Source organism: Pristis pectinata, chromosome 5 (assembly GCF_009764475.1).
Source record: "Pristis pectinata isolate sPriPec2 chromosome 5, sPriPec2.1.pri, whole genome shotgun sequence".
Classification (NCBI taxonomy): Eukaryota; Metazoa; Chordata; class Chondrichthyes; order Rhinopristiformes; family Pristidae; genus Pristis; species Pristis pectinata.
In genome coordinates, this window is record NC_067409.1 from 5,642,533 (window position 1) to 5,665,284 (window position 22,752).

General features: G+C 45.4%; 1 protein-coding gene across 3 annotated transcripts in view; it reads left to right on the forward strand.

Annotated features, from left to right (window-relative positions):
• arhgap39 (Rho GTPase activating protein 39) overlaps positions 1 to 22,752 on the forward strand; it is a 445,463-nt gene that overhangs the window by 394,737 nt on the left and 27,974 nt on the right. For all 3 annotated transcript variants that reach the window (XM_052016995.1, XM_052016998.1, XM_052016996.1), the window contains one exon: positions 19,052 to 19,251. In XM_052016995.1, the coding sequence (XP_051872955.1) occupies positions 19,052 to 19,251 (200 nt within the window). The remainder of the gene's footprint in view (positions 1 to 19,051; positions 19,252 to 22,752) is intronic.

Here is a 22,752-nt window from a genome sequence, read left to right on the forward strand (position 1 = left end):
AGTGAATTTATATATTTTTTCTTCACTGACTCTAGTCATTAAATGCTCCTTGGTTGAGTTTAACATATGTGTACAAGAGAATGAAATCTCACTCCCTTGCTCTTCGTAATTGCAAGTAAGCTCTGTTCACAACTTCAAAGCTGTGCCTCACTCAAGCCCTCACCTAAGCAGACCGCAGCTGATGCAGCAGTGGGACATTTTCCATTCCTACACCAGTACTCCCTCTCCATGACCTGCCAACACAGACAGATTTTGTGTTGCAGACACTGAAAACTGAAATGACTGGCTGGGAAAAACACTGGAAAGACAGAGTGGGTTGGTGAATGCATCAACATTCTAGGTGGAGTTTCTGATCAGAAGTCTAACACCAGGAACATTAAGATGCTATTTTATTCTATTTCTATTTCAGCAACTAGATTAACTTTGCCCAAATCCTTTTGTGGTCAGCATCCTTGCAACTGTATGAAAGAGGGAGAATATATTTCATCCTGTGCCCTATCGTATTGCTTCAACACTTGGGCTGCAGTAGGATTTGTGTACATATAACAACTCAAGCTCGAATTACTGCGCAGGGAATAGATATATTATATATAAAAGTCACAAGGCTCTCATTGTGGGGCACAGAGAACTTAATCAATGCCAGCTGTGTTGCACAGAAAATGATGTATAGAATCCAGAGTGAAGAATTTTTCAGAAATTGTTCTCATTATAGACCCATTATGTCAGTCCACAGCAGTTTGGGAAACGCTTTCTGACGAGGGTTGGACAGTATTTTTTGCACATAAGTGCTTAAAACAACAGAATCCCACAGAGGAGATTCCATGAATTTAGAGCAAATCCTATCACGTGCCTTCTCGGGGCTGAAGGGGAATAGCTCAGAAATACTTCTGTGATAGGGTGGACTGCAATATTTTTTCCATTTATGAGTCCTCAAACCAATGTTAGGAAGGGAGTTCCAGATTTCTACTCCTCTTCAGCATCATAGAGTTATACAGATGGCAACAAACCCTTTGGAACAATTCATTCATGTCAAGATGTCTATCCAAGCTTCCATTTTCCACGTGTAAACCGAGTTGGTGGTGCTGCCTCACAGCACCTGTGTCATAGACTAATGCAGCACGGAAACAGGCCCTTTGGCCCAACTGGTCCATGCCGACCAAGATTCCCATCTAAGCTGGTCCCATTTGCCAGCATTTGGCTCATTTCCCCCTAAATCTTTCCTATCCACATACAAGTACCTTTTAAATGTTGTTAATGTACCTGCCTCAACCAGCTGCTAATTAGCTGCTGGCAGCTAATTCCATATACTCACTACCCTCTGGGTGAAAAAGTTGGCCCTCAGGTTCCTATTAAATCTCTCCCCTCACACCTTAAACCTGTGCCCTCTAGTTCTTGATTCTCCAACCCTGGGAAAAAGACTGTGCACGTTCACCCTGTCTATGCCCCTCATAATTTTATACACCTCTATAAAATCACCCCTCATTCTCCTGTGCTCCAGTGAAAAAAATTCCAAACTGCTCAACCTCTCTCCATAGCTCAGTCCCTTGAGTCCCGGCAACATCCTCGTAAATCTCCTCTGCACTCTTTCCAGCTTAATGGCATCTTTCCTATCGCAGGGTGACCAAAACTAAATGCAATATTTCAAATGTGGCCTCACCAATGTCCTGTATAACATCCCAATTTCTATACTTAATGCCCCGATAAAGGCCAGTGTGCCAAATGCCTTCTTCACCACCCTGTCTACCTGCGACACCACTTTCAGGGAACTATGTAGTTGTACTCCCAGGTCCCTCTGTTCTACAACATTTCCCAGGGCTCTACCCATTCACTGTGACACTGGTTAGATTCTGATCTTGGCTGCTGTCTATGTGCACGTTGTCCCCAAGACCACGTGGGTTTGTCCTGGATATTCTGCTTTCCTCACACATCCCGAAGACAGGCTGGTTAGTTGGTTAATTAGCTACAGTAACTTACCCCCTAAGGGTGGCAGGAGTTGATAGGCATGTGGGATTGAACTGGTTACAGAAAAATAGTTGAGTCGAGTTTATTGTCATAGGGACAAGTACAGTGAGGTACAGGTACAATGAAAAACTTCAGCCCTTTGTCATCTCCACCTCCCAGCCTCTGTTGCAATTCCCACTCTCCCCTCCCCCATCTGCCTATGGATCCCTCACCTGGATCCACCTATCACCTGCCAGCTCTTGTTCCATCCCTTCCCTCCACCTCTTTATACTGGCTATCGCCCCTCTGCCTCTCAGTCCAGATGAAGGGTCTTGACCTGAAAAGTTAACTGTTCATTTCCCTGCCTGACCCGCTGAGTTTCTCCAGCACTTTGCGTGTTGCTCCAGATTCTAGCATTTGCAGTCTCTTATGTCTCCACCATGAAAAACTTGCTTGCAGCGGCATCACAGGCACATAGATTCATACAATACACAGAACATAAATTATACAAGACAGTGAAGAAAAAAGACTGTGCAAAACAAGACTTTTATGTAAAAAAACATAATCAGAAACAAGTCCATGGCAGTGCAAGAGGTGGTCCGTAGTGTTCCATTGTTGAGGTAGGGTTAGGGGTGTGCAGGCTGGTTCAAGAACCTGATGGTTGTAGAAAAGTAGCTGTTCCTGAACCTGGTGGTGTGAGACTTCAGGTTTCTGTACCTCCTGCCCGATGGTAGCAGTGAGAAGAGGGCATGGTGGGGATCCTTGATGATAGATGCTGCCATCTTGAGGCAGTGCCTCCTGTAGATGCTTTCAATAATTAAGGAATGGGACTGCTGGGAATGCTCTGACAGCTGGCATGGGTTCGATGGGCTGAATGGTCTCCAATGTGTAAAATATGATTAATAGTTTTCAGAAGGAATTTCCCGACGGGGAGAAAATATGTAATGATGCAGCTCTACAAAACTCTGGTTAGACCACTCTTAGAGTACTGTGTCCAGTTCTGGTCGCCTCATTATAGGAAGGATGTGGAAGCGTTGGAAAGGGTGCAGAGGAGATTTACCAGGATGCTGCCTGGTTTAGAGAGTATGCATGAGAAGATTATGAGAAGAGACTAAAGGAGCTGGGGCTTTACTCTTTAGAGAGGAGGAGGATGAGGGGAGACATGATAGAGGTGTACAAAATATTAAGAAGAATAGATAGAGTGGACAGCCAGCACCTCTTTCCCAGGGCACCAATGCTCAATTCAAGAGGGCATGACTTCAAAGTAATGGGTGGAAAGTTCAAGGGAGATATCAGAGGAAGGTTTTTTACCCAGAGAGTGGTTGGGGCATGGAATGCACTGCCTGGGGTGGTGGTGGAGGAAGGTACATTGGTCAAATTCAAGAGATTACAAGATAAGCATATGGAGGAATTTAAAATAGAGGAATATGTGGGAGGAAGGGGTTAGACAGTCTTAGGCGAGGTTTAAAGGTTGGCACAACATTGTGGGCTGAAGGGCCTGTATTGTGCTGTACTGTTATATGTTCTATATAGAGGTTGCAGGAAGGATCAGAGAAGTAGGACTAATTGGATAGCTCTGTCAAAAAGCAAGGTCACCCAAGGAAGGCTGAACAGCCTCCTCCTGTACTGGGAGATGCAAGTAATCGGGACAACTCCCCAGATTTTTTCCACCTACTGTTGTGTTCTTCACACTCACCTGACCACGTAGATAACCATTGATTTAATGTTTCATCTGAAAGACAGTCTAACAACACTGCACTCCCTCAAATCCTGGAGGGGGTGAGATTGGAGCCAGGCAAGCCAAGCAGTAGTTCATTACTGTCTTCAGAAACCAGTGATTGTATTGTATCTTGAAATTAGCTTCTTTGTGATTTAAATGTAAGTTGCACTATATGCAGCAAATCATTCTGTTTTCACTGCCCGTCACACCATTGGGGAGGATTAGCATTGGCTGCGTGGCAACATTTTTATTTGTTGAGGATGTCAAGCACCCTTCTGCTCTGTCACTGTGGAATGTAACTGAGGTGCTGCGGGGAGCTAGTTCACTACCTCCCATCTCCTGCCCGCGTTGGTCAGCAGATAATTGCTTCGACAGATATCACCAGAATTTGTCCCACAGAAGCAGTGCCGCCCTCCCCCATGGACTGCAGGGGAACCGTCAGCCTGGATGAGATGCTCAGATTTCCAGAGTGTGACTCCAGCCCGTCGATTCAACAATCAAGCATGGTCCCCACTGCATCCATGGGTGATGCCTCATCAATGTAATCTGTTTTGGTGAACATCTCTTTTACAATATTAGCACTGAGAGCATGCGCTGCTGTTTGCTAAAAGTAGAACGTGACTGTTGTTCGAAAAAGGCAGCCTTTAATTAGAAGCGCTTATTGTGTCATCATTTCGGATATCCTGTCTTTACCTAGTAATAACTAAACAGCTGGACTCATTTAGTCATTTAGCAGCTTACATGGGAAAAAGTTCATCACATCCAAGGCAGAGGATATTCTACAACATTGGCACCCAATTCCCTCTGAGCTGTAAAGTACGTTTGCAGTCAAGCCCCGATCCTCCCTGTATCTTTGTTGCACCCTTTTGCTTGCAGTTTGCCAATCGGACATGGTTAAGGGGCAACTGTTTTATGCAGAACCTTGAGCTCAAAGGTCTTAAGCACTTCAACAGTATTAGCAATTTGCATTTATATAGTACCTTCCCCTCCATTGACTCTGTCTGCACTTCCTGCTGCCTCGGAAAACAGCAAACATAATCAAGAACCCACCCACTCCCATTCATTCTCTCTGCTCCCATCTCCTTTAAATCCCTTTAAAATTTTTCCCCTCTCACCTTAAATCTGTGCCCTCTAGTTTTAGATTCCCCAGCCCTGAGAAAAAGACTGAGACAATCCACCTTATCTATGCCTTTCTTGATTTTATAAGCCTCCATAAGGTCACCCCTCAGCCTCTCCTTGTTACTCAAGCTCTCCAGTCCCTACAACTTTGGTCACTACATTTCAGGAAGGATGCAAAAGTCCTGGAGAAGGAGAAGGTAAGGTTTACAGGAATAGTTCCAGGGATTCAGTTACCAAGTTAGACAGGAGAAACCTGGGAGAAAAGAGGGTTGAGAAGAGATGTGATAGATGTGAACAAGATCCTGACTCTTGAAGATTAAGACCTGTAAACCTGGCAATGTTGGAATCTCTTGTTAAAGGAAGTAGAAACAGCCCTTAGAAAATAACAGTAGAATTGGGCAAAGTCAACATGGATTTATGAAGGGGAAATCATGTTTTCTTGTGAGGGCAGGCACAGTAGAGTAGCAGTTAGCGTATCACTATTACAGCGCCAGTGACCCGGGTTCAATTCTGGCCGCTGTCTGTAAGGAGTTTATATGTTCTCCCCGTGTCTCCCACATTCCAAAGACATACGGGTTAGGAAGTTGTGGGCATGCTATGTTGGCGCCGGAAGTGTGGCGACACTTGCGGGCTGCCTCCAAAACACTCTACACAAAAGATGCATTTCACTGTGTGTTTCAATGTACATGTGACCAATAAATCTTATCTTAAGGTGGGGCTAGTTGATGTTGTGTATTTGGACAAAAGGTCTTCGATAAAAGAGTTTGTTAAGCAAAATTATGTGTTTAAGCATAATTAGAGCACATGATATTGCATGGATTAATGACTGATTAAAGCCATAAAATAGAGCAGGAATAAATTGGTCATTTTCAGTTTGGGAGGTTTTGACTAGCGGGGTGCCGCAGGGATTAGTGCTAGGGATTCAACTGTTCATAATCTACATCAAAGATTTGGATAAGGGGATCAAGTGTATTATATCCAAGTAGGTCAGTGTGAACATTGAGGAGGATGCAGTGAGGCTTCAAGGGAAATAAACAAGTTAAATGAATGGTGAGCCCTTAGCAGATCAAATATAATATGGAAAAATGTTGGGTCATCCACCTCAGTTGATAAAAATAGAAAGGTGGGGTATTCTTTAAGGTGGGGGGAGATGTATTTGTGTTCAAGGGGTCCTGAGTGTCTGAGTACTCAGTCATCGAAAGTTAAGCAAGCAAGTAGGAAAGAAGATTGGAGGACAACAGTAGAGATGTCTTGTTTCAATTATTTGGGGTCCTGATGGGTGCATCTGGAATATTATGTATAGGTCTTGACCCCACTTCCAAGTAAAGATATATGTGTAACAGAGGAAACAAAGGTTCAGCACATTAATCCCTGGGATGTCAGATTATTTATAAGAGGAGAGATTAAACAGACTGGGCCTATTCTCTCCAGGGTTAAGAATGACTGGTGATCTTATTGAAACGTACAAATTCTTAAGGATCCTGACTGGGTAGATACAAGGATGACGTGTCTGTGGTCCTGAACCAGGGGTCATGTCTCAAAGTAAGGAGTCGGTCATTCATAATAGAGATGAGAAGAGTCCAAGGAGGGGAAACTGGTGTCCGTGATGCGCTGGGCTGTGTCCACAATTCTCTGCAGCTTCTTGCGGTCTTGGGCAGACTAGTTGCCGTACCAAGCCGTGATACATCCTGATAGGATGCTTTCTATGGTGCATCGGTAAAAGTTGGTGAGAGTCAAAGGGAACAAACCAAATTTCTTTAGCCTCCTGAGGAAGTAGAGGCGCTGGTGAGCTTTCTTGGCTGTGGCATCCACGTGGTTTGTCCAGGACAGGTTGTTGGTGATGTTCACTCCCAGGAACTTGGAGCTGTCAACCCTCTCGACCTCAGCACCATCGATGTAGACAGGTGTATGTACACCGCTCCCCTTCCTGAAGTCAGTGACCAGCTCTTTAGTTTTGTTGACATTGAGGGAAAGGTTGTTGTCATGACATCATTCCACTAAGCTCTCTATCTCCTTCCTGTACTCTGATTCATCACTGTTTGAGATATGGCCTACAACAGTGGTATCATCTGCAAACTTGTAGATGGAGTTAGAGCAGAATCTGGCCACACAGTCATGAGCGTATAGGGAGTAGAGTAGAGGGCTGAGGACGCAACCTTGTGGGCCACCAGTGTTGAGAATAATCGTGCTGGAGGTGTTGCTGCCTATCCTCACTGATTGTGGTCTGTTTGTTGGAAAGTCAAGTTACAGAGGGAAGTGTTGAGTCCTAGGACTTGAAGTTTGGTGACAAGCTTGCTTGGTATTATTGTATTGAAGGCAGAGCTGTAGTCAATAAACAATAGTCTAATGTAAGTGTCCTTACTGTCCAGATGCTCCAGAGCTGAGTGAAGGGCCAGGGAGATGGCATCCGCTGTAGACCTGTTTCACCGATAGGTGAATTGCAATGGGTCCAGGTTTTCTGGTAGGCTGGAGTTGATGCGTGCCATGACCAACCTCTCAAAGCAATTCATGATGGTGGATGTCAGAGCCACTGGGCAGTAGTCATTGAGGCAAGTTACCTTGCTTTTCTTTGGTACCGGGATGATAGTGGTCTTCTTAAAACAGGAGGGAACCTGAGATTGAAGCAGGGTGAGGTTGAATATGTCCGCAATTACTTCTGCCAGCTGATCAGCACAAGATCTGAGCACTGTACTGTTCTATGTTCTATGACATATGTCAGTGATAATAAACCTGATCCTGATTCTGATGTTCAAGAGATCGATAGGTTTCAAGGGATATGGGTTAGTGTTGGAAAGTGACACCAAAGTAAAAAGTCAGCCTTGACTGAATGGCAGACCAGGTATGAGGGGCCAAATGGCCTCCTACTGCTGTCCTTATTTTGGATCCAATTTATCATGGCCCCTTGGATCCTGTGGGCTTTCACGTTTTTGACCCAGCCTGCTGCTGTGCTGTATAACTCTGTGGCGTAGCTTACCCTTTCAGTCTCTAATAGGCCCCACACTTAGTTAACCTCTTGCTCTTAATATACTTATCTTTGGGCTTTCTTTTTCTCATGCACTTTCTTTGCTTTCCTAATTTCCCCTTTACTTTCATCCCTACAGTTTCTTTACTTCTCTCAGCTTCCTTTAGTATTAAGCACTCCGTAGTATGCTCCTTGTTTTAATGAAAGGTAGCTGTGGCACTTTACTCTGTACTGTTACTGTTTTTACCTGTACTACCTCAATGCACTCTGTACTGACTCAATGTAACTGCACTGTGTAATGAATTGACCTGTACGGTCGGTGTGCAAGACAAGTTTTTCACTGTACCTCGGTACAAGTGACAATAATATACCAATATCAATACCATACCTGAAGCATTGACTTGCTTTCTTTCTCCACAGATGCTGTCCGAACTGCTCAGTATTTTAAGAATACCCTATTTAAGCTCTTGGTTTCTGACATAGCCTTCCTTGTTTGCTTTGTCTTGCTTTCTATGCACTTTGGAATCCAGAGGGTGCCAGATTTCATTCTCCCATCCTTTGTGTCTACACGTTTACCCTTTTTGAATGCCTCCCATTATCTGACACCATTTTACCTTCAAGTAGCTGGTTCCAATTGACCTTTGCTAAATCATTTCTTTGGCAAGTAAAATTGGACTTACTCCAACATAGAACATTTACTCCAACGTAGAACATTTACTCCAACGTAGAACATTTACTCCTTTGTCCATTTTTCAATAATTTTACCACTTACTGAATTATGAATCCTACCCCAATTGCTTCTTCAATGATATTCCTTCCACCTGCCCAACATCATTCCCTCAAATAAATCCAGAATACCGCCCCCACCAATGCTTTATTAAACTTCTCCTTAAAGCAATCTAGCATTTTATTTTACCGTGTTGGTGTCCCAACTAATATTATAGTAATGGAAGTCCCCCAGTAGAACAGCCCTAATGTTAATGCTTTTACAAGAAATTTGCCTACTAGTGGGCTCTCCTATATCCCTCAATCTGTGTAAAATTCCCAGCAGGGTACATTCTCCTTTAATTGTTCTTTAGTTCAACCCTGACAACTTAACCCCAGGACCTGCCCCAAACACCCTCACCTGACCCCCCAGAGGACTGTGAATGGAAACCAATGCTGTCACTTTATCATTGTGATGTAATTGAATAATTTCACTGGTGGTTCTTCTCTCTGAATGTTATACATTTCCTCCCACATACCCCTCCCACATACCCCTCCATTTTTCTATTATCCATGTGCCTATCTAAGAGTCTCTTAAGTGTCCCTAATGTATCTGCATCTACCAACACCCCTGGCAGTGCATTCCATGCACCCACCGCTCTCTGTGTAAAAAACTTAACTCTGACATCCCCCCTGTACTTTTCTCCAATCACCTTAAAATTATGTCCCCTTATGTTAGCCATTGTCGCCCTGGGAAAAAGTCTCTGACTGTCCACTTGATCTATGCCTCTGATCGTCTTGTAGACCTCTATCAAGTCACCTCTCATCCTCCTTCACTCCAGAGAGAAAAGCCCTAGCTCGCTTAACCTATCCTCATAAGACATGCTCTCCAATCCAGGCAGCATCCTGGTAAATCTCCTCTGCACCCTCTCTAAAGCTTCCACATCCTTCCCATAATGAGGCGACCAGAACTGAACACAATACTCCAAGTGTGGTCTAACCAGGGTTTTATAGAGCTGCAACATTACCTCACGGCTCTTGAACTCAATCCCCCGACTAATGAGGCCAACACAGCATACACCTTCTTAACAACCCTATCGACCTGCGCAGCAACTTTGAGGGTTCTATGGACTTGGACCCCAAGATCCCTCTGTTCCTCCACACTGCCATTAACCCTGTATTCTGCCTTCAAATTCAACCTTCCAAGGTGAATCACATTCACACTTTTCCGGGTTGAACTCCATCTGCCACTTCTCAGCCCAGCTTTGCATCCTATCGATGTAACCCTTGACAACCTTCTACACTATCCACACCACCACCAACCTTCGTGTCATCTGCAGGTTTACTAACCCCCCCCCCCTTCCACTTCCTCATCCAAGTCATTTATAAAAATCATGAAAAGCAGGGGTCCCTGAACAGATCCCTGCAGAACACCACTGGTCACCGAATTCCAGACAAAATACGCTCCATCTGCAACCAGCCTCTGCCTTCTATGGGCAAGCCAATTCCGAATCCACACAGCCAAGTTTCCCTGGATCCCATGCCCCCCAACCTTCTGAATGAGCCTATCATGAGGAACCTTATCAAGCGCCTTACTAAAGTCCATATACACCACATCCACTACTCTACCTTCAATGTGTTTTGTCACATCCTCAAAGAATTCAATCAGGCTCATGAGGCACAACCTGCCCCTCACAAAACCATGCTGACTGTCCCTAATCAGACTATGCTTCTCCAACTGCTCATAAATCCTGTCTCTAAGAATCTTTTCCAATAATTTGCCCACCACTGAAGTAAGACTCACTGGTCTATAATTCCCAGGGTTATCCCTACTACCTTTCTTGAACAAAGGAATAACATTTGCCACCCTCCAATTATCTGGCACTACTTCTGTGGCCAGTGAGGACGCAAAGATCATCACCAAGGGCTCAGAAATCTCTTCCCTCACTTCCTATAGTATCCTGGGATATATCCCATCCAGCCCTGGTGACTTATCAATCCTAATGTTTTTCAAAAGTTCCAGCACATCCTCCTTCTCAACATCGACATGTTCTAGCTTATCAGCTTGTTTTACTTTGTCCTCACAAACGTCAAGGTCTCTGTCAAGGTCAATCCCATTCTCCCAGTTGCAGGTAACTGACTGGGGAAATGGGATTGACTTGAACTGGCATAGATTCGATGGGCAAAATGGCCTTTGTCATGAGAAATATGAGAAGACTGGTCCAGTTCCACTGGATTATTGTAGTTAATTCTGTTCACCACATTATGGGAGGGATGAGAGAGGGCCCAGAAAACAAGAATAATTCCTGGGATAAGGGATAGCAAGAATACATTAGAGTGACTTGAACTGTTTTCCTCAGAATAGATTAAGCTGAAGGGAGATTTGATCGAAGTACATAAATTAATGAGGACAAGGTGGGTAGCGGAAGGCTGTTCCCTTTGATGGAGGAGAACTGGAGGTCACAAAAGAGAATTGAGAGTGACATGAGGAAAATTTTTTTTATGCTTTGTGTAGTTGGAACCTTGAATACAGTGCCTGCAGGTGGGGACTGGTTCCACTGTGGCCTTCAAGAGGGAGTTGGATAAATATATGGTGAAGAAAAAAGTTGCAAAGCTACAGAAAAGGGGGCAGGGAGTGGAACTAGAGGGTTGCTCTGGAGGAGTGCTGGTGTGGACAATGGGCCAAACAACTTTCTCTGTGTTGTAACTATTCTATAAATCCACTGGATCCAGGATACTCTCTCCATACCTTTCATAATTTTAGCTCCCCTATCAAATCCATTCACAACCTCTTCTGGTCCAAGAAGAACAACCCTAGCTTCTCCAGTCTACAACTAAGGACCCTCAACCTTGGAATCCTTCTGGCAAATCTCTTTTCCACTCTCTCCAAAGCCTTCCTGAAAGAGTGGTGCCTGGAACAGGACACAATACTCCAGTTGTGGGGTTGAACCAGTGTTTTATAAGGTACATCTCTTGTACTCCATGTCCCTAACTATTACAATCCTGTAGTTTCCTAGGCATTCCTAATGACTGTCGGTTGATGCCTAGAATCCCACTGTCCAATAAATTGGACATACCAGAAAATATTCCATTTCATATTAGGTTAAATAAAATTCAGATCTATTGTTAAAATAACCGGGACAATTGGCTAGGTGCTAGATCTTGGTGATGTACCAGTGTTGTTGCAGTATCCAAGGCAACCAGGGTGACCCTTCACCTCCCTCAACCTGCCCTACGCACCACTGCCAGCTCCATGGTTTCCTATGCTCTGCGCCATAAAATGCTGTCAGTAAGGCTTGTGGGTAACAGCATGGGCAGTACTGCACAAGGAAAGCATAATTCTTCACCTTTTTTATTAAACTTCACAAACACGTTGTCGAAAATCTTGGAGAATCCAAAATCCGACACAGGCTCGGTGCTGGGCTGCCAGTTTTTGGACAAGGGACCTGCAGTTTGTTACAATTCCAGATTATTAACTGAAACTGAGATTTGAGGGGCAGGTTTTTCACACAGAGGGTGGTGGGTATGTGGAATGAGCTGCCAAAGGAGGTGGTACAAGCAGATACTATTACAATTTTTAAACAGTATTTGGATAAGTACTTGGATGGGAAAGGCACAGATGGATATGGACCTAGTGCAGGCAAGTGGGACGAGCATAGACAGGCATTTCAGTCAGCACGGACAAGGTGGCTTCAAAGGGCCCATTTCTGTGCTGTACAACTGTGATTCCATGCATTTAAATTCCACAGCAGCCGTGGTGAGATTTAAACTCACATGAAGTAGTATGTTAGTCCAGATCTCTGGGTTACTATGGCAACTTAGCCACTGCACCAGTACAGTTTCTTATCTGCATGCTGCCAGAAATGTTTCTCATTCATAGAGTCATGAGTTGGAGTTACACAGCACGGAAGCAGGCCCTTCGGCCCAACATCCATGCTAGCCAAGTTGCCTACCTGAGCAAATCCCATTTGCCTACGTATGGCCCATGACTCTCGAAACCTTTCCTATGCATGTACCTGTCCAAACGTCCTTCAAGCATTGTAATTGATCCCCCTCTTCCTATGGCAGTTCATTCCATATACCCATCACCCTCTGTGTGAAAAACTTGTCCCTCAGGTCCCCTTTAATTCAGTTAGCCTTGCCCCCGTTTAGAACTTTGTGGGCAGTCTCTTTCCATAAATATTTTAAAACTAATAGAATTATGGTTACTCTACCCAAAGGGCTCCCCCACTGACATTTCTACCACTTGCCCAGCCTCATTAGCCAGTGGGAGATCGTGTGTTGCCCCCTCTCTAGTACGGACACCGATGTATTGCTTGTGAAAACTTTCCTGGACACACATAGCAAATTCTTCCCCATCTAATCCCTAAGCGCTATGGCAGTCCCAGTCAATATGAGGGAAGTTGAAGTCACCTACTATAACAAGCTTACTATTCCTACACCTATCTGCGATCTCCCTACGTATTTGCTCACTTGTTATTGGGTGGGGTTTGATAAATCTGCAGGGATCTTGTCCGCAGCAGAGGCTTTCTTCTTTTTCAGCTGTTGTGTGGCCTTTTCAAACTCTTGTGAGCCTGGGGTAGTGCGGTGATTGTGGTGGATGGTGAGCTGTTGGAAGGGCACACACAGCACAGAGCTGGTCTCAGTTTGAAGTGTTCCTTCCAGTGAGCACTGACTACCTCCCTGTCCTTGATAAGCTATCCTCCATTTTTCTTCTGGGCTAGCCGAAACTTCGACTGTCCATTTCCCTCCACAGATGCTGCCTGACCCGCTGAGTTCCTGCAGCACCCTGTGAGTTGCTCATATGCAGTCTCCTAACACGAAATTGGGAGGTGTTGTTAATAGTAAAGAAGGTTATCATAGATAACAGGGGGATCTTGATCAGTTAGGGAAGTGGGCTGAGGGGTGGCAAATGGATTTCAATACAGATTGGTATTCAATACAGATTGATAAAAGTGATGTGATACATTTTGGAAAGTTAAACCAGTGTAGGACTTATACTATGAATGGTAGGGCACTAGGGAGTGCAATAGAACAGAGAGACTGAGGAACATAAGTGCATAGTTTGTTGAGAGTGGCATCACACGTACACACGGTGGTGTAAAAGGCACTTAGCACACTGGCCTTCATCAGTCAGGCACTTGAGTATATGAGTTGGGACATTATGTTGCCATTGTATAAGACATAGGTGAGGCCACACCTGGAGTACTGTGTACAGTTTTTGTCGCCCTTTTATAGGAAAGATGTGGTTAAACTGGAAAGAGTGCAGAAAAGATTTTTGAGGATGTTGCCAGGACTCGAGGGCCTGAGATATAGGGAGAGGTTGGCCAGGCTGGGTCTTTATTCCTTGAAATGTAGGAGAATGAGGGGCGACCTTACATAAGTGTTTGAAATTATGAGAGGCGTAGATAAGGTGGATGGCAACAGTCTTTTCCCCAGGGTAGGAGGGAGTCCAAATCTAGGGGGCATGGGCTTAGGTGAGAGGGGAGAGATTTAAAAGGGACCTGAGGGGCAACTTTTTCACGCAGAGAGAGGTGAGTGTGTGGAATGAGCTGCCAGAGGAAGTGGTTGAGGCAAGTACAATAGTATAATTTAAGAAGCACTTGGATAGGTTCAGGGAGGGGCAGGGCTTGGGCCGAATGCAGGAAATTGGGACTAGCTGGGAGGGCACTGTGGTCGGCATGCAGTGGTTGGGCCGAAGGGACGGTATCCATGCTGTATTGCTCTATGGCTCTAGTGTCTCATTTTTAGTTTATCACCATGTTTTAGTAGTGCAGCCACGCTTCCGGCGCCAACATAGCATGCCCACAACTTCCTAACCCGTACATCTTTGGAATGTGGGAGGAAACTGGAGCACCCGGAGGAAACCCACGCAGTCACGGGGAGAACGTACAAACTCCTTTCGTACAGTGGCTGGAATTGAACCCGGGTCGCTGGCGCTTTAATAGCGTTACGCTAACCGCTACATTACCATGGTGCAATTAATTAAATGAATCTGGGACTAGGATCAGTGAACCGTCTCCTCCTTCAATGGTTTCTTATCAGGAAGTGACACTTTTGGAAGTCGCCACTGCACCTCTCTCCCCTTGCTGCTCTCAGCTCTTTACTCCTCTTTCCTACCGTCATCCCCATAATTCTAATAGCCCCAAGTGGATGCAATCTCACTGGCACTCCACTTGGCTCGACATACATCAGGCTGCTGTTTATCAATTACAGCTCAGGGTTCAACACCATCATAACCTCAGTACTAATCAACAAGCTTCAAAACCTGGGCCTCTGTACCTCCCTCTGCAACTGAATCCTTGACTTCCTTACCGGGAGACCACAGTCAGTGCGGATCAGTCATAACATCTCCTCCTCGCTGACAGTCAACACCGGTGCCCCTCAAGGATGCGTGCTTAGCCCACCGCTCTACTCTCTCTTCACTCATGACTCTGTGGCTAGGCACAGCTCAAATGCCATCTATAAATTCACCGATGACACCACTGTTGTTAGCAGAATCTCAGATGGCGATGAGGAGATGTACAGGAGTGAGATAGATCGGCTGGTTGAGTGGTGTCGCAACAACAACCTCGCACTCAACGTCAGCAAGACCAAGGAATTGATTGTGGACTTCAGGAAGGGGAAGTTGGGAGAACACACACCAGTCCTCATTGAGGGGATAGCAGTGGAAAGGGTGAGCAGCTATAAGTTCCTGGGCATCAACATCTCAGTGGACCTATCTTGGGCCTAACACATTGATGCAATCATGAAGAAGGCATACCAGTGGCTCTACTTCATTAGGAGTTTGAGGAGATCTGGTATGTCACCAAAGTCTCTTGCAAATTTCTACAGATATATGGTGGAGAACATTCTGACTGGTTGCATCACTGCCTGGTATGGAGGATCCAATGTGCAGGATCGCAAGAGGCTGCAGAGGGTTGTAGACTCAGCCAGTTCTATCACGGGCACAACCCTCCCTGCCAACAAGGACATCTTCAAGAGGCGGCACCTCAAGAAGGCAGCATCTATCATTAAGGACCCTCACCACCCGGGACATGCCCTCTTCACGTCACTACCATCGGGGAGGAGGTACAGGAGCCTGAAGACCCACACTCAATGTTTCAGGAACAGCTTCTTCCCCTCTGCCATCAGATTTCTGAATGGTCCATGAATCCATGAACACTACCTCATTATTCCTCTTTTGCACTATTTATTTATTTTTGTAACTTATAGTAATTTTTATGTCTTGCACTGTACTGCTGCCGCAAAACAACACATTTCATGACATATGTCAATGATAACGAACCTGATTCTGATTGTTGTCTCTGAATAGCCACCTCTGGTCCCTTTCCATATGGTCCTGATGTTCCATGTTGTAACATTGGCCTGAGCTGAAACACGGCAGATATGAGGGATTTACTGATCGTTATTTACTGGCAGACGCTGGGGAAATAGACAGGTCCTCTGGATGAATAAACTGAAGAGCCATTTATTGCTTTGCGAGCTCTGGGACCCCTACATTTATCACTCCGGTATATTACCAGGTAGTAAGTCAGGACCTTCAGACAATGTCATAAATCACAAAGAATAGGTTCTTCTCATTGATGATTGGATTCCAGCCTCGAGTCTACTTACAGCTTTCTAACAGTTGTGATTTGCATCAAGTAGTACATCGTAAAGATTTATTTTATGTCAGGACTTTGAGACTGCTGCATAAAAGTCACCAGCCTCGTTACAACATTGTCGAATCCTATTCTTGTACCCATCCTGTTACAGTAAAGTGGAATACTAGAATCATAGAAATGCACAGCACAGAACTGGCCCTTTCACCCCCCTCGTCCACGCCAACCCTGAAGCTGATCAACACTAATTCCATTTGCCTTCTTAATCTAATTCACTCAGATTTGTGAGACGTGATCTCCCCTGCACAAAATCATGCTGACTCACCTATCACCTGCCAGCCTGTGCTCCTCCCCCTCCTCCACCTTTTTATCCTGGCTTGTGCCCTCTTCCTTTCCAGTCCTGATGAAGGGTCTCAACCCGAAACATCGACTGTTTATTTCCCTCCACAGATGCTGCCTGACCTGCTGAGTTCCTCCAGCATCTTGTGTGTGTTCCTTCTAATCAGTCCCTGCCTTTCCAAGTGAACGTAAACCCTGTCCCTCAGAATCTTCTCCAACAACTTCCCCACCACTGATGTAAGGCTCACCAGCCTGTAGTTTCTGGGCTTACCCCTATAAGACTATTGAATGGTTCCCTTATACAATGAGGTGGACTATGACCTCACGATCTACCTTGCTGTGACCTTGCACCTTACTGCACTGCAGTTGCTCTGTAGCTGTGACACTTTACTCTGTACTGTTATTGTTTTTACCTGTACTACATCAATGCACTCTGTACTAACTCAATGTAACTGCACTGTGTAATGAATTGATCTGTACGATCAGTATGCAAGACAAGTTTTTCACTGTACCTCGGTACAAGTGACAATAATAAACCAATACCAAGACCAATACTGCCCTTTTTGAACAAGGGTACAACATTTAGCTCCCTTCTAGTCACCTTTTACCTTACCCATGGCTAAATGATAATGGAAAAATTTCTGTCCAAGTCCCAGCAATCTCCTCCCTTGCCTCCCTTAGCATCCTGGGTTATAGCCTGTCAGGTCCCGGGGGTTGATCCACCCGAATGCGCTCCCATATTTCTAGCACTTCCTCCTTCCTGGTACGGACGTACAGCACTGTGGCCCAATATTCCTAGACTGGACTTATTACAGCACTGTCGCACACCACAAGGGCACCAGACTCATAGGTCACCGTGGAACATCTGAATCGCAGAGTGGTTAAAGGACAGAAGGAGGCCATTTGGCCCCTTGAGTCTGTAATGACTCAGTGTAAGAACATTCCAACTGGTCCCCAACCCCCAACCGACTTCCATAGCCCTGCAGCTTCTTTCATTTCAGACACTCATCCAAAATAATTTGGCATGTCCCCATTGAACATCACCAATTTTTATCGATGCACCATAGAAAGCATCCTATGTGGATGCATCACGGCTTGGTACGGCAACTGCTCTGCCCGGGACCGCAAGAAGCTGCAGAGAGTTGTGGACACAGCTCAGCACGTCACAGAAACCAGCCTCCCCTCCATGGACTCTGTCTTTACCTCTTGCTGCCTTGGGGAAGCAGCCAGCATAATCAAAGACCCCACCCACCCCAAATATTTTCAGGCAGAAGATACAAAAGCCTGAAAGCACGTACCACCAGGCTCAAGGACAGCTTCTACCCCGCTGTTATAAGACTATTGAACAGTTCCCTAGTACGATAAGATGGACTCTTGATCTCACAATCTACCTCTTTTTGGCCTTGCACCTTATTGTCTGCCTGCACTGCACTTTCTGTGTAGCTGTAACACTTTATTCTGCATTCTGTTATTGTTTTACCTTGTACTACCTCAATGCACTGTGTAATGAATTGACCTGTACGATCGGTATGCAAGACAAGTTTTTCACTGTACCTTGGTACATATGACAATAATAAACCAATTCCAATTCGCTTTTGAATGCTACAGTTGAATCTGCCTTCACTGCTACCCCTGGCAATGCATTCCAAACCCTAACACCCACTGTGTAAACTAATAATTTCCACCATTCCTACCCTAGCCTTGCAATAGAACATAAGTATGTGCCTTGGTAGTATCTGATCCAGTGTCTCGACCGCTGCCTGGTTGGCCTGTTCTATTTTCTTTATACTGTATTTGTCACAGCAGTTTGACACCATTGAGTGACTTGCTTGGCTATTTCCAAGGGCAGCTGATAGCCACTCTTGTCGTTGAGGATCAACGTTCCCACAAGGGTGACAATGATGGATTTGCAGCAGACTAATGATCGTTGTAGCTGACAGTAGTTTTTATATCATAGATTTATTTTATTAACTTACATATTGTTTCAACGTGTCTAATTTATCGGTCTTGATTTCTGGATGAGCAGTCAGTAATCATGATGCTGTAAACCTCTAGTTGAGCCACATGTCCTGTTTCTGTGCTGTAAGTTGTTGTTATTGTGTTCTACTCTCCTCCTCACCCCCCCACCCCCACCCCCACATCTGCTCTGGTTCCATCCGCCTTTAACCTCTCCCCCAGTGGTTCCCATTATCATCTTCCTTACTTACCAGAGTCCAGCGCTGGTCACCATTTGTGTTCCTGCTTATCTCCCTCCAGCAGCTGTCTCTGACCTTCAGACTCCCCTCCCCCCCCCCCCCCCCCCCCCCCCCCGTCTGGCTCCATTTTGTCTCTTTTTCATCTGCCTCCATCTATCATCCACCTGCCTCTGTCTCCCCACTCTATCCCACCCCCCCCCCACTCTAGCCCACCCTCTCCCTCTCCCCTACCTGGCTCCATCAAACCACCATCCTTTACCAACCACCCATGGGACATCTCACCACTCCCCTTCTCCACCTTATCCCGGCCGTCTCCACTCTCAGTCCTGACACAGGGTCTCGACCCGAAACGTCGACAATTCCTCCCCCCCCCCACAGATGCTGTTTGACCCGCTGAGTTCCTCCAGCAGATTGTGTGTTGCTCCAGAATAACGTAACCGTTGCTATTTGTTTTGTGTCCCCACAGGGTCTCCGGAAACCAAGTGCAGATGAGATCAGACACGCCACCAATGCCGTTTTCTGCCCTTCCATGTTTGGCAGCTCTCTGGAAGAGATAATGAACATGCAGAACGAGCACTATCCAGACCGACAGCTGCCCTGGGTGCAAACTAGACTCTCAGAGGAGGTGCTGAAGCTCAATGGAGCACAGACCGAAGGCATCTTCAGGTAACTTTTGGTGGCCCTGTTGGATACACAGGTGCTGTTTGGTACTTGTCAATCCTATCGTTGGATTCAGATTCATAGGACTTTATTCCTTGGCGTGTAGAAGAATGAGGGAAGACTTGACAGAGGTTTACAAAATTATGAGGGGTATAGACAGAGTAAATGCGAGTAGGCTCTTTCCACCTAGATTAGGAGAGATAAGTACGAGAGGACATGGCTTTAGCGTGAAAGGGGAAAGGTTTAGGGGGAACTTCTTCACTCAGAGAGTGGTGGGAGTGTGGAACGAGCTGCCATCTGACGTGGTAAATGCGGGCTCAAGTTTTAAGAATAAATTGGATAGATACGTGGACGGGAGACGTCTGGAGGGTTATGGACTGGGTGCAGGTAAATGGGACTAGTGGAATAAACTTTCAGCACAGACTAGAAGGGCCGAATGGCCTGTTTTCTGTGCTGTAGTGTTCTATGGTTCAGATTAGTTTATTGTCGCATACACCAGGGTGCAATGGAATTCCATACTCCCATGAGTAAACAGTCTACATGGTAATAATAAATACAACAATAACTACAGCAACGAGCACAAAACAAATGGTGCAAAGACTGTAGCGCAGTATGCTAAAGAGGTGGAATTAAGGGTTCGAGAACGTGGCAGCACCACCGGGAAGGAGATGTGAAAGAGCTGACTGGTTCAGAAGTCTGATAGCAGTGGGGAAGAAGCTGTTCTTGAGTCCGTCACTTGGATTCCCTTGGAAATCCTCCCATCACTTTGGCCAAGTTGAACACAGGGGCTGGAGGGGGTCATTGAACCGCCTGAGTCTGCTCCACCATTAAATTAGATCATGGCTGACCAGCCTCCTACCTCACCTGGGCTTTTGATCTGGGGCTGTAACAGTCTGAGACTGAGCACCATCTCTTTCCGACATGTCTCCAGCAGGGATTGTAGCACCACCGTCAAGAGGGATGGCTTTGCTGATTTTTGTTAAAGCTATCCAGAGTTGTCAGGACAACTTGGATAATGTTCGAAATGAGCCTCCTCCAGCCCCTCTCCATCTAACCCCATCATCACACCCAAAGTGAAATTCACTGGCCAGTTTGAGAGAATTACTGTCTGAGAGGAGAACTAATCAAGGCTGTGGGCTGAGAAAGAGCTATCACTGCATTTTCCAACATCCATTTATAAAAGACAACTCTCTAATGTATTTGATCTCTGGATCTACTCAACAGTCATATTATTCTGGCTCCAGAAATTTATAATTTCATAATATTCTGCATAATGTATAAGGACAGGTCTCAACACACCACACATTCAATGGGATTTGCAATGCTTTGTAGGTATTACCAGAGTCACTGTTTAGACAGCGCACAGCATCTCCAAGCCTGCCCTCAGAGTCCCAGCCGTACCAGCTTATGCCTGCCTGTGACATTCACAACCTTTCAAAAGCACTCAAAGGTTATCAAAAATTAAAAACATCAGGGGGAAAAAAGGTTAAAATCAATACAAAATTTTTAAAAGTGAGACCACTAAAGTACTCCAGAAAACAGTTAAGACCAATTCAATACATTTAAGTCAACAATTATATCAGACAGAAAGGAATCTTAACTGGATGCACCTCTGCAGTTGTATCTTCCCAGGGAAATCAGCAGGTCTGCTAGACTTACTCCAGGTTAACTTGGTACAGGATCAGTGGGGAGATTTCCTATCCTAAGTGCAGGGAAATCTGATGTTTGTACTCCTCTGCTCCCAGAGCACTGGTATACCGGGATCAGTGATAAGTCAGCACTCAGGAATCCTGAACATTGGCTTTTAAATACAAGTTCCAAACCGACATAAAGTCATAGAGCAATACAGCATGGATGCAGTCCCTTCAACCCAACCAGTCCATGCCGACCATGGTGCCCACCCAGCTAGTCACAATTTCCTGCATTCAGCCCATATCCCTCTAAGCTCTGCCCCCTCCATGTGCTTCTTAAATGATACTATTGTAACTGCCTCAACCACTTCCTCTGGCAGCTCGTTCCATATACTCACCCCCTTCTGCATGAAAAAGTTGCCCCTCAGGTTCCTTTGAAATTTTTCCCTTCTCACCCTAAACCTATGCCCCCCTAGTTTTGGACTCCCCTCTCCGGGGAAAAGACTGTTACCATCCGCTTTATCTGTGCCTCTCAAGAATTTTAAACATTTCTATAAGATTGCCCCTCATGCTCCTACACTCCAAGGAATGAAGACCTAACCTGGCCAACCTCTCCCAATAACTCAGACATTCCAGTCCTAGAAAAGATGTGGTTAAACTGGAAAGAGTACAGAGAAGACATTGTTAAGTAAGTACCACTTAATGGCACTGCAGTCTCCATCACTTTACTGATGATTGAGAGTTGCTTCATAGGGGTAAAGTTGGCTAGATTGAATTTAACTACTGTCTGTGGACAGAACATATTCAGAATCAGAATCAGATTTATTATCACCGACATATGTCATGAAATTTGTTGTTTTGTGGCAGCAGTACAGTGCAAGACATAAAGACATAAAAATTACTATGTTACAAAAATAAATAAATAGTACAAAGAGGAATAACGAGGTAGTGTTCATGGGTTCATGGACCGTTCAGAAATCTGATGGCAGAGGGGAAGAAGCCGTTCCTGAAATATTCAGTGTGGGTCTTCAGGCTCCTGTACCTCCTCCCCAATGGTAGTAACATGAAGAAGGCATGTCCTGGATGGTGAGGGTCCTCAGTGATGGATGCTGCCTTCTTGAGGCACCGCCTCTTGAAGATGTCCTCGATGGTGGGGAGGGTTGTGCCCGTGATGGAGCTGGCTGAGTCTACAACCCTCTGCAGCCTCTATCAATCCTGCATATTGGATCCTCCATACCAGGTGGTGATGCAACCAGTCAGAATGCTCTCCACCGTATATCTGTAGAAATTTGCAAGAGTCTTTGGTGACATACCAAACCTCCTCAAACTTCCAATGAAGTAGAGCCACTGCCATGCCTTCTTCATGATTGCAACAATGTGTTGGGCCCAGGATAGATCCTCTGAGATGTTAACACCCAGGAACTTGAAGCTGCTCACCCTTTCCACTGCTATCCCCTCAATGAAGACTGGTGTGTGTTCTCCCAACTTCCCCTTCCTGAAGTCCACAATCAGTTCCTTGGTCTTGCTGATGTTGAGAGCGAGATTGTTTTTGCGACTCCACTCAACCAGCCGATCTATCTCACTCCTGTACGCCTCCTCATCGCCATCTGAGATTCTGCCAACAACAGTGGTGTCATCAGCAAATTTATAGATGGCACTTGAGTTGTGCCTAGCCACAGTCATAAGTGCAGAGAGAGTAGAGCAGTGGGCTAACCACGCATCCTTGAGGTGCACCTGTGTTGATCGTTGGTGAGAAGGAGATGTTACTACTAATCTGCACTGACTGTGATCTCCCGATAAGGAAGTCAAGGATCCAGTTGCAGAGGGAGGTACAGAGGCCCAGGTTTTGAAGCTTGGTGATTAATCGTGAGGTTAT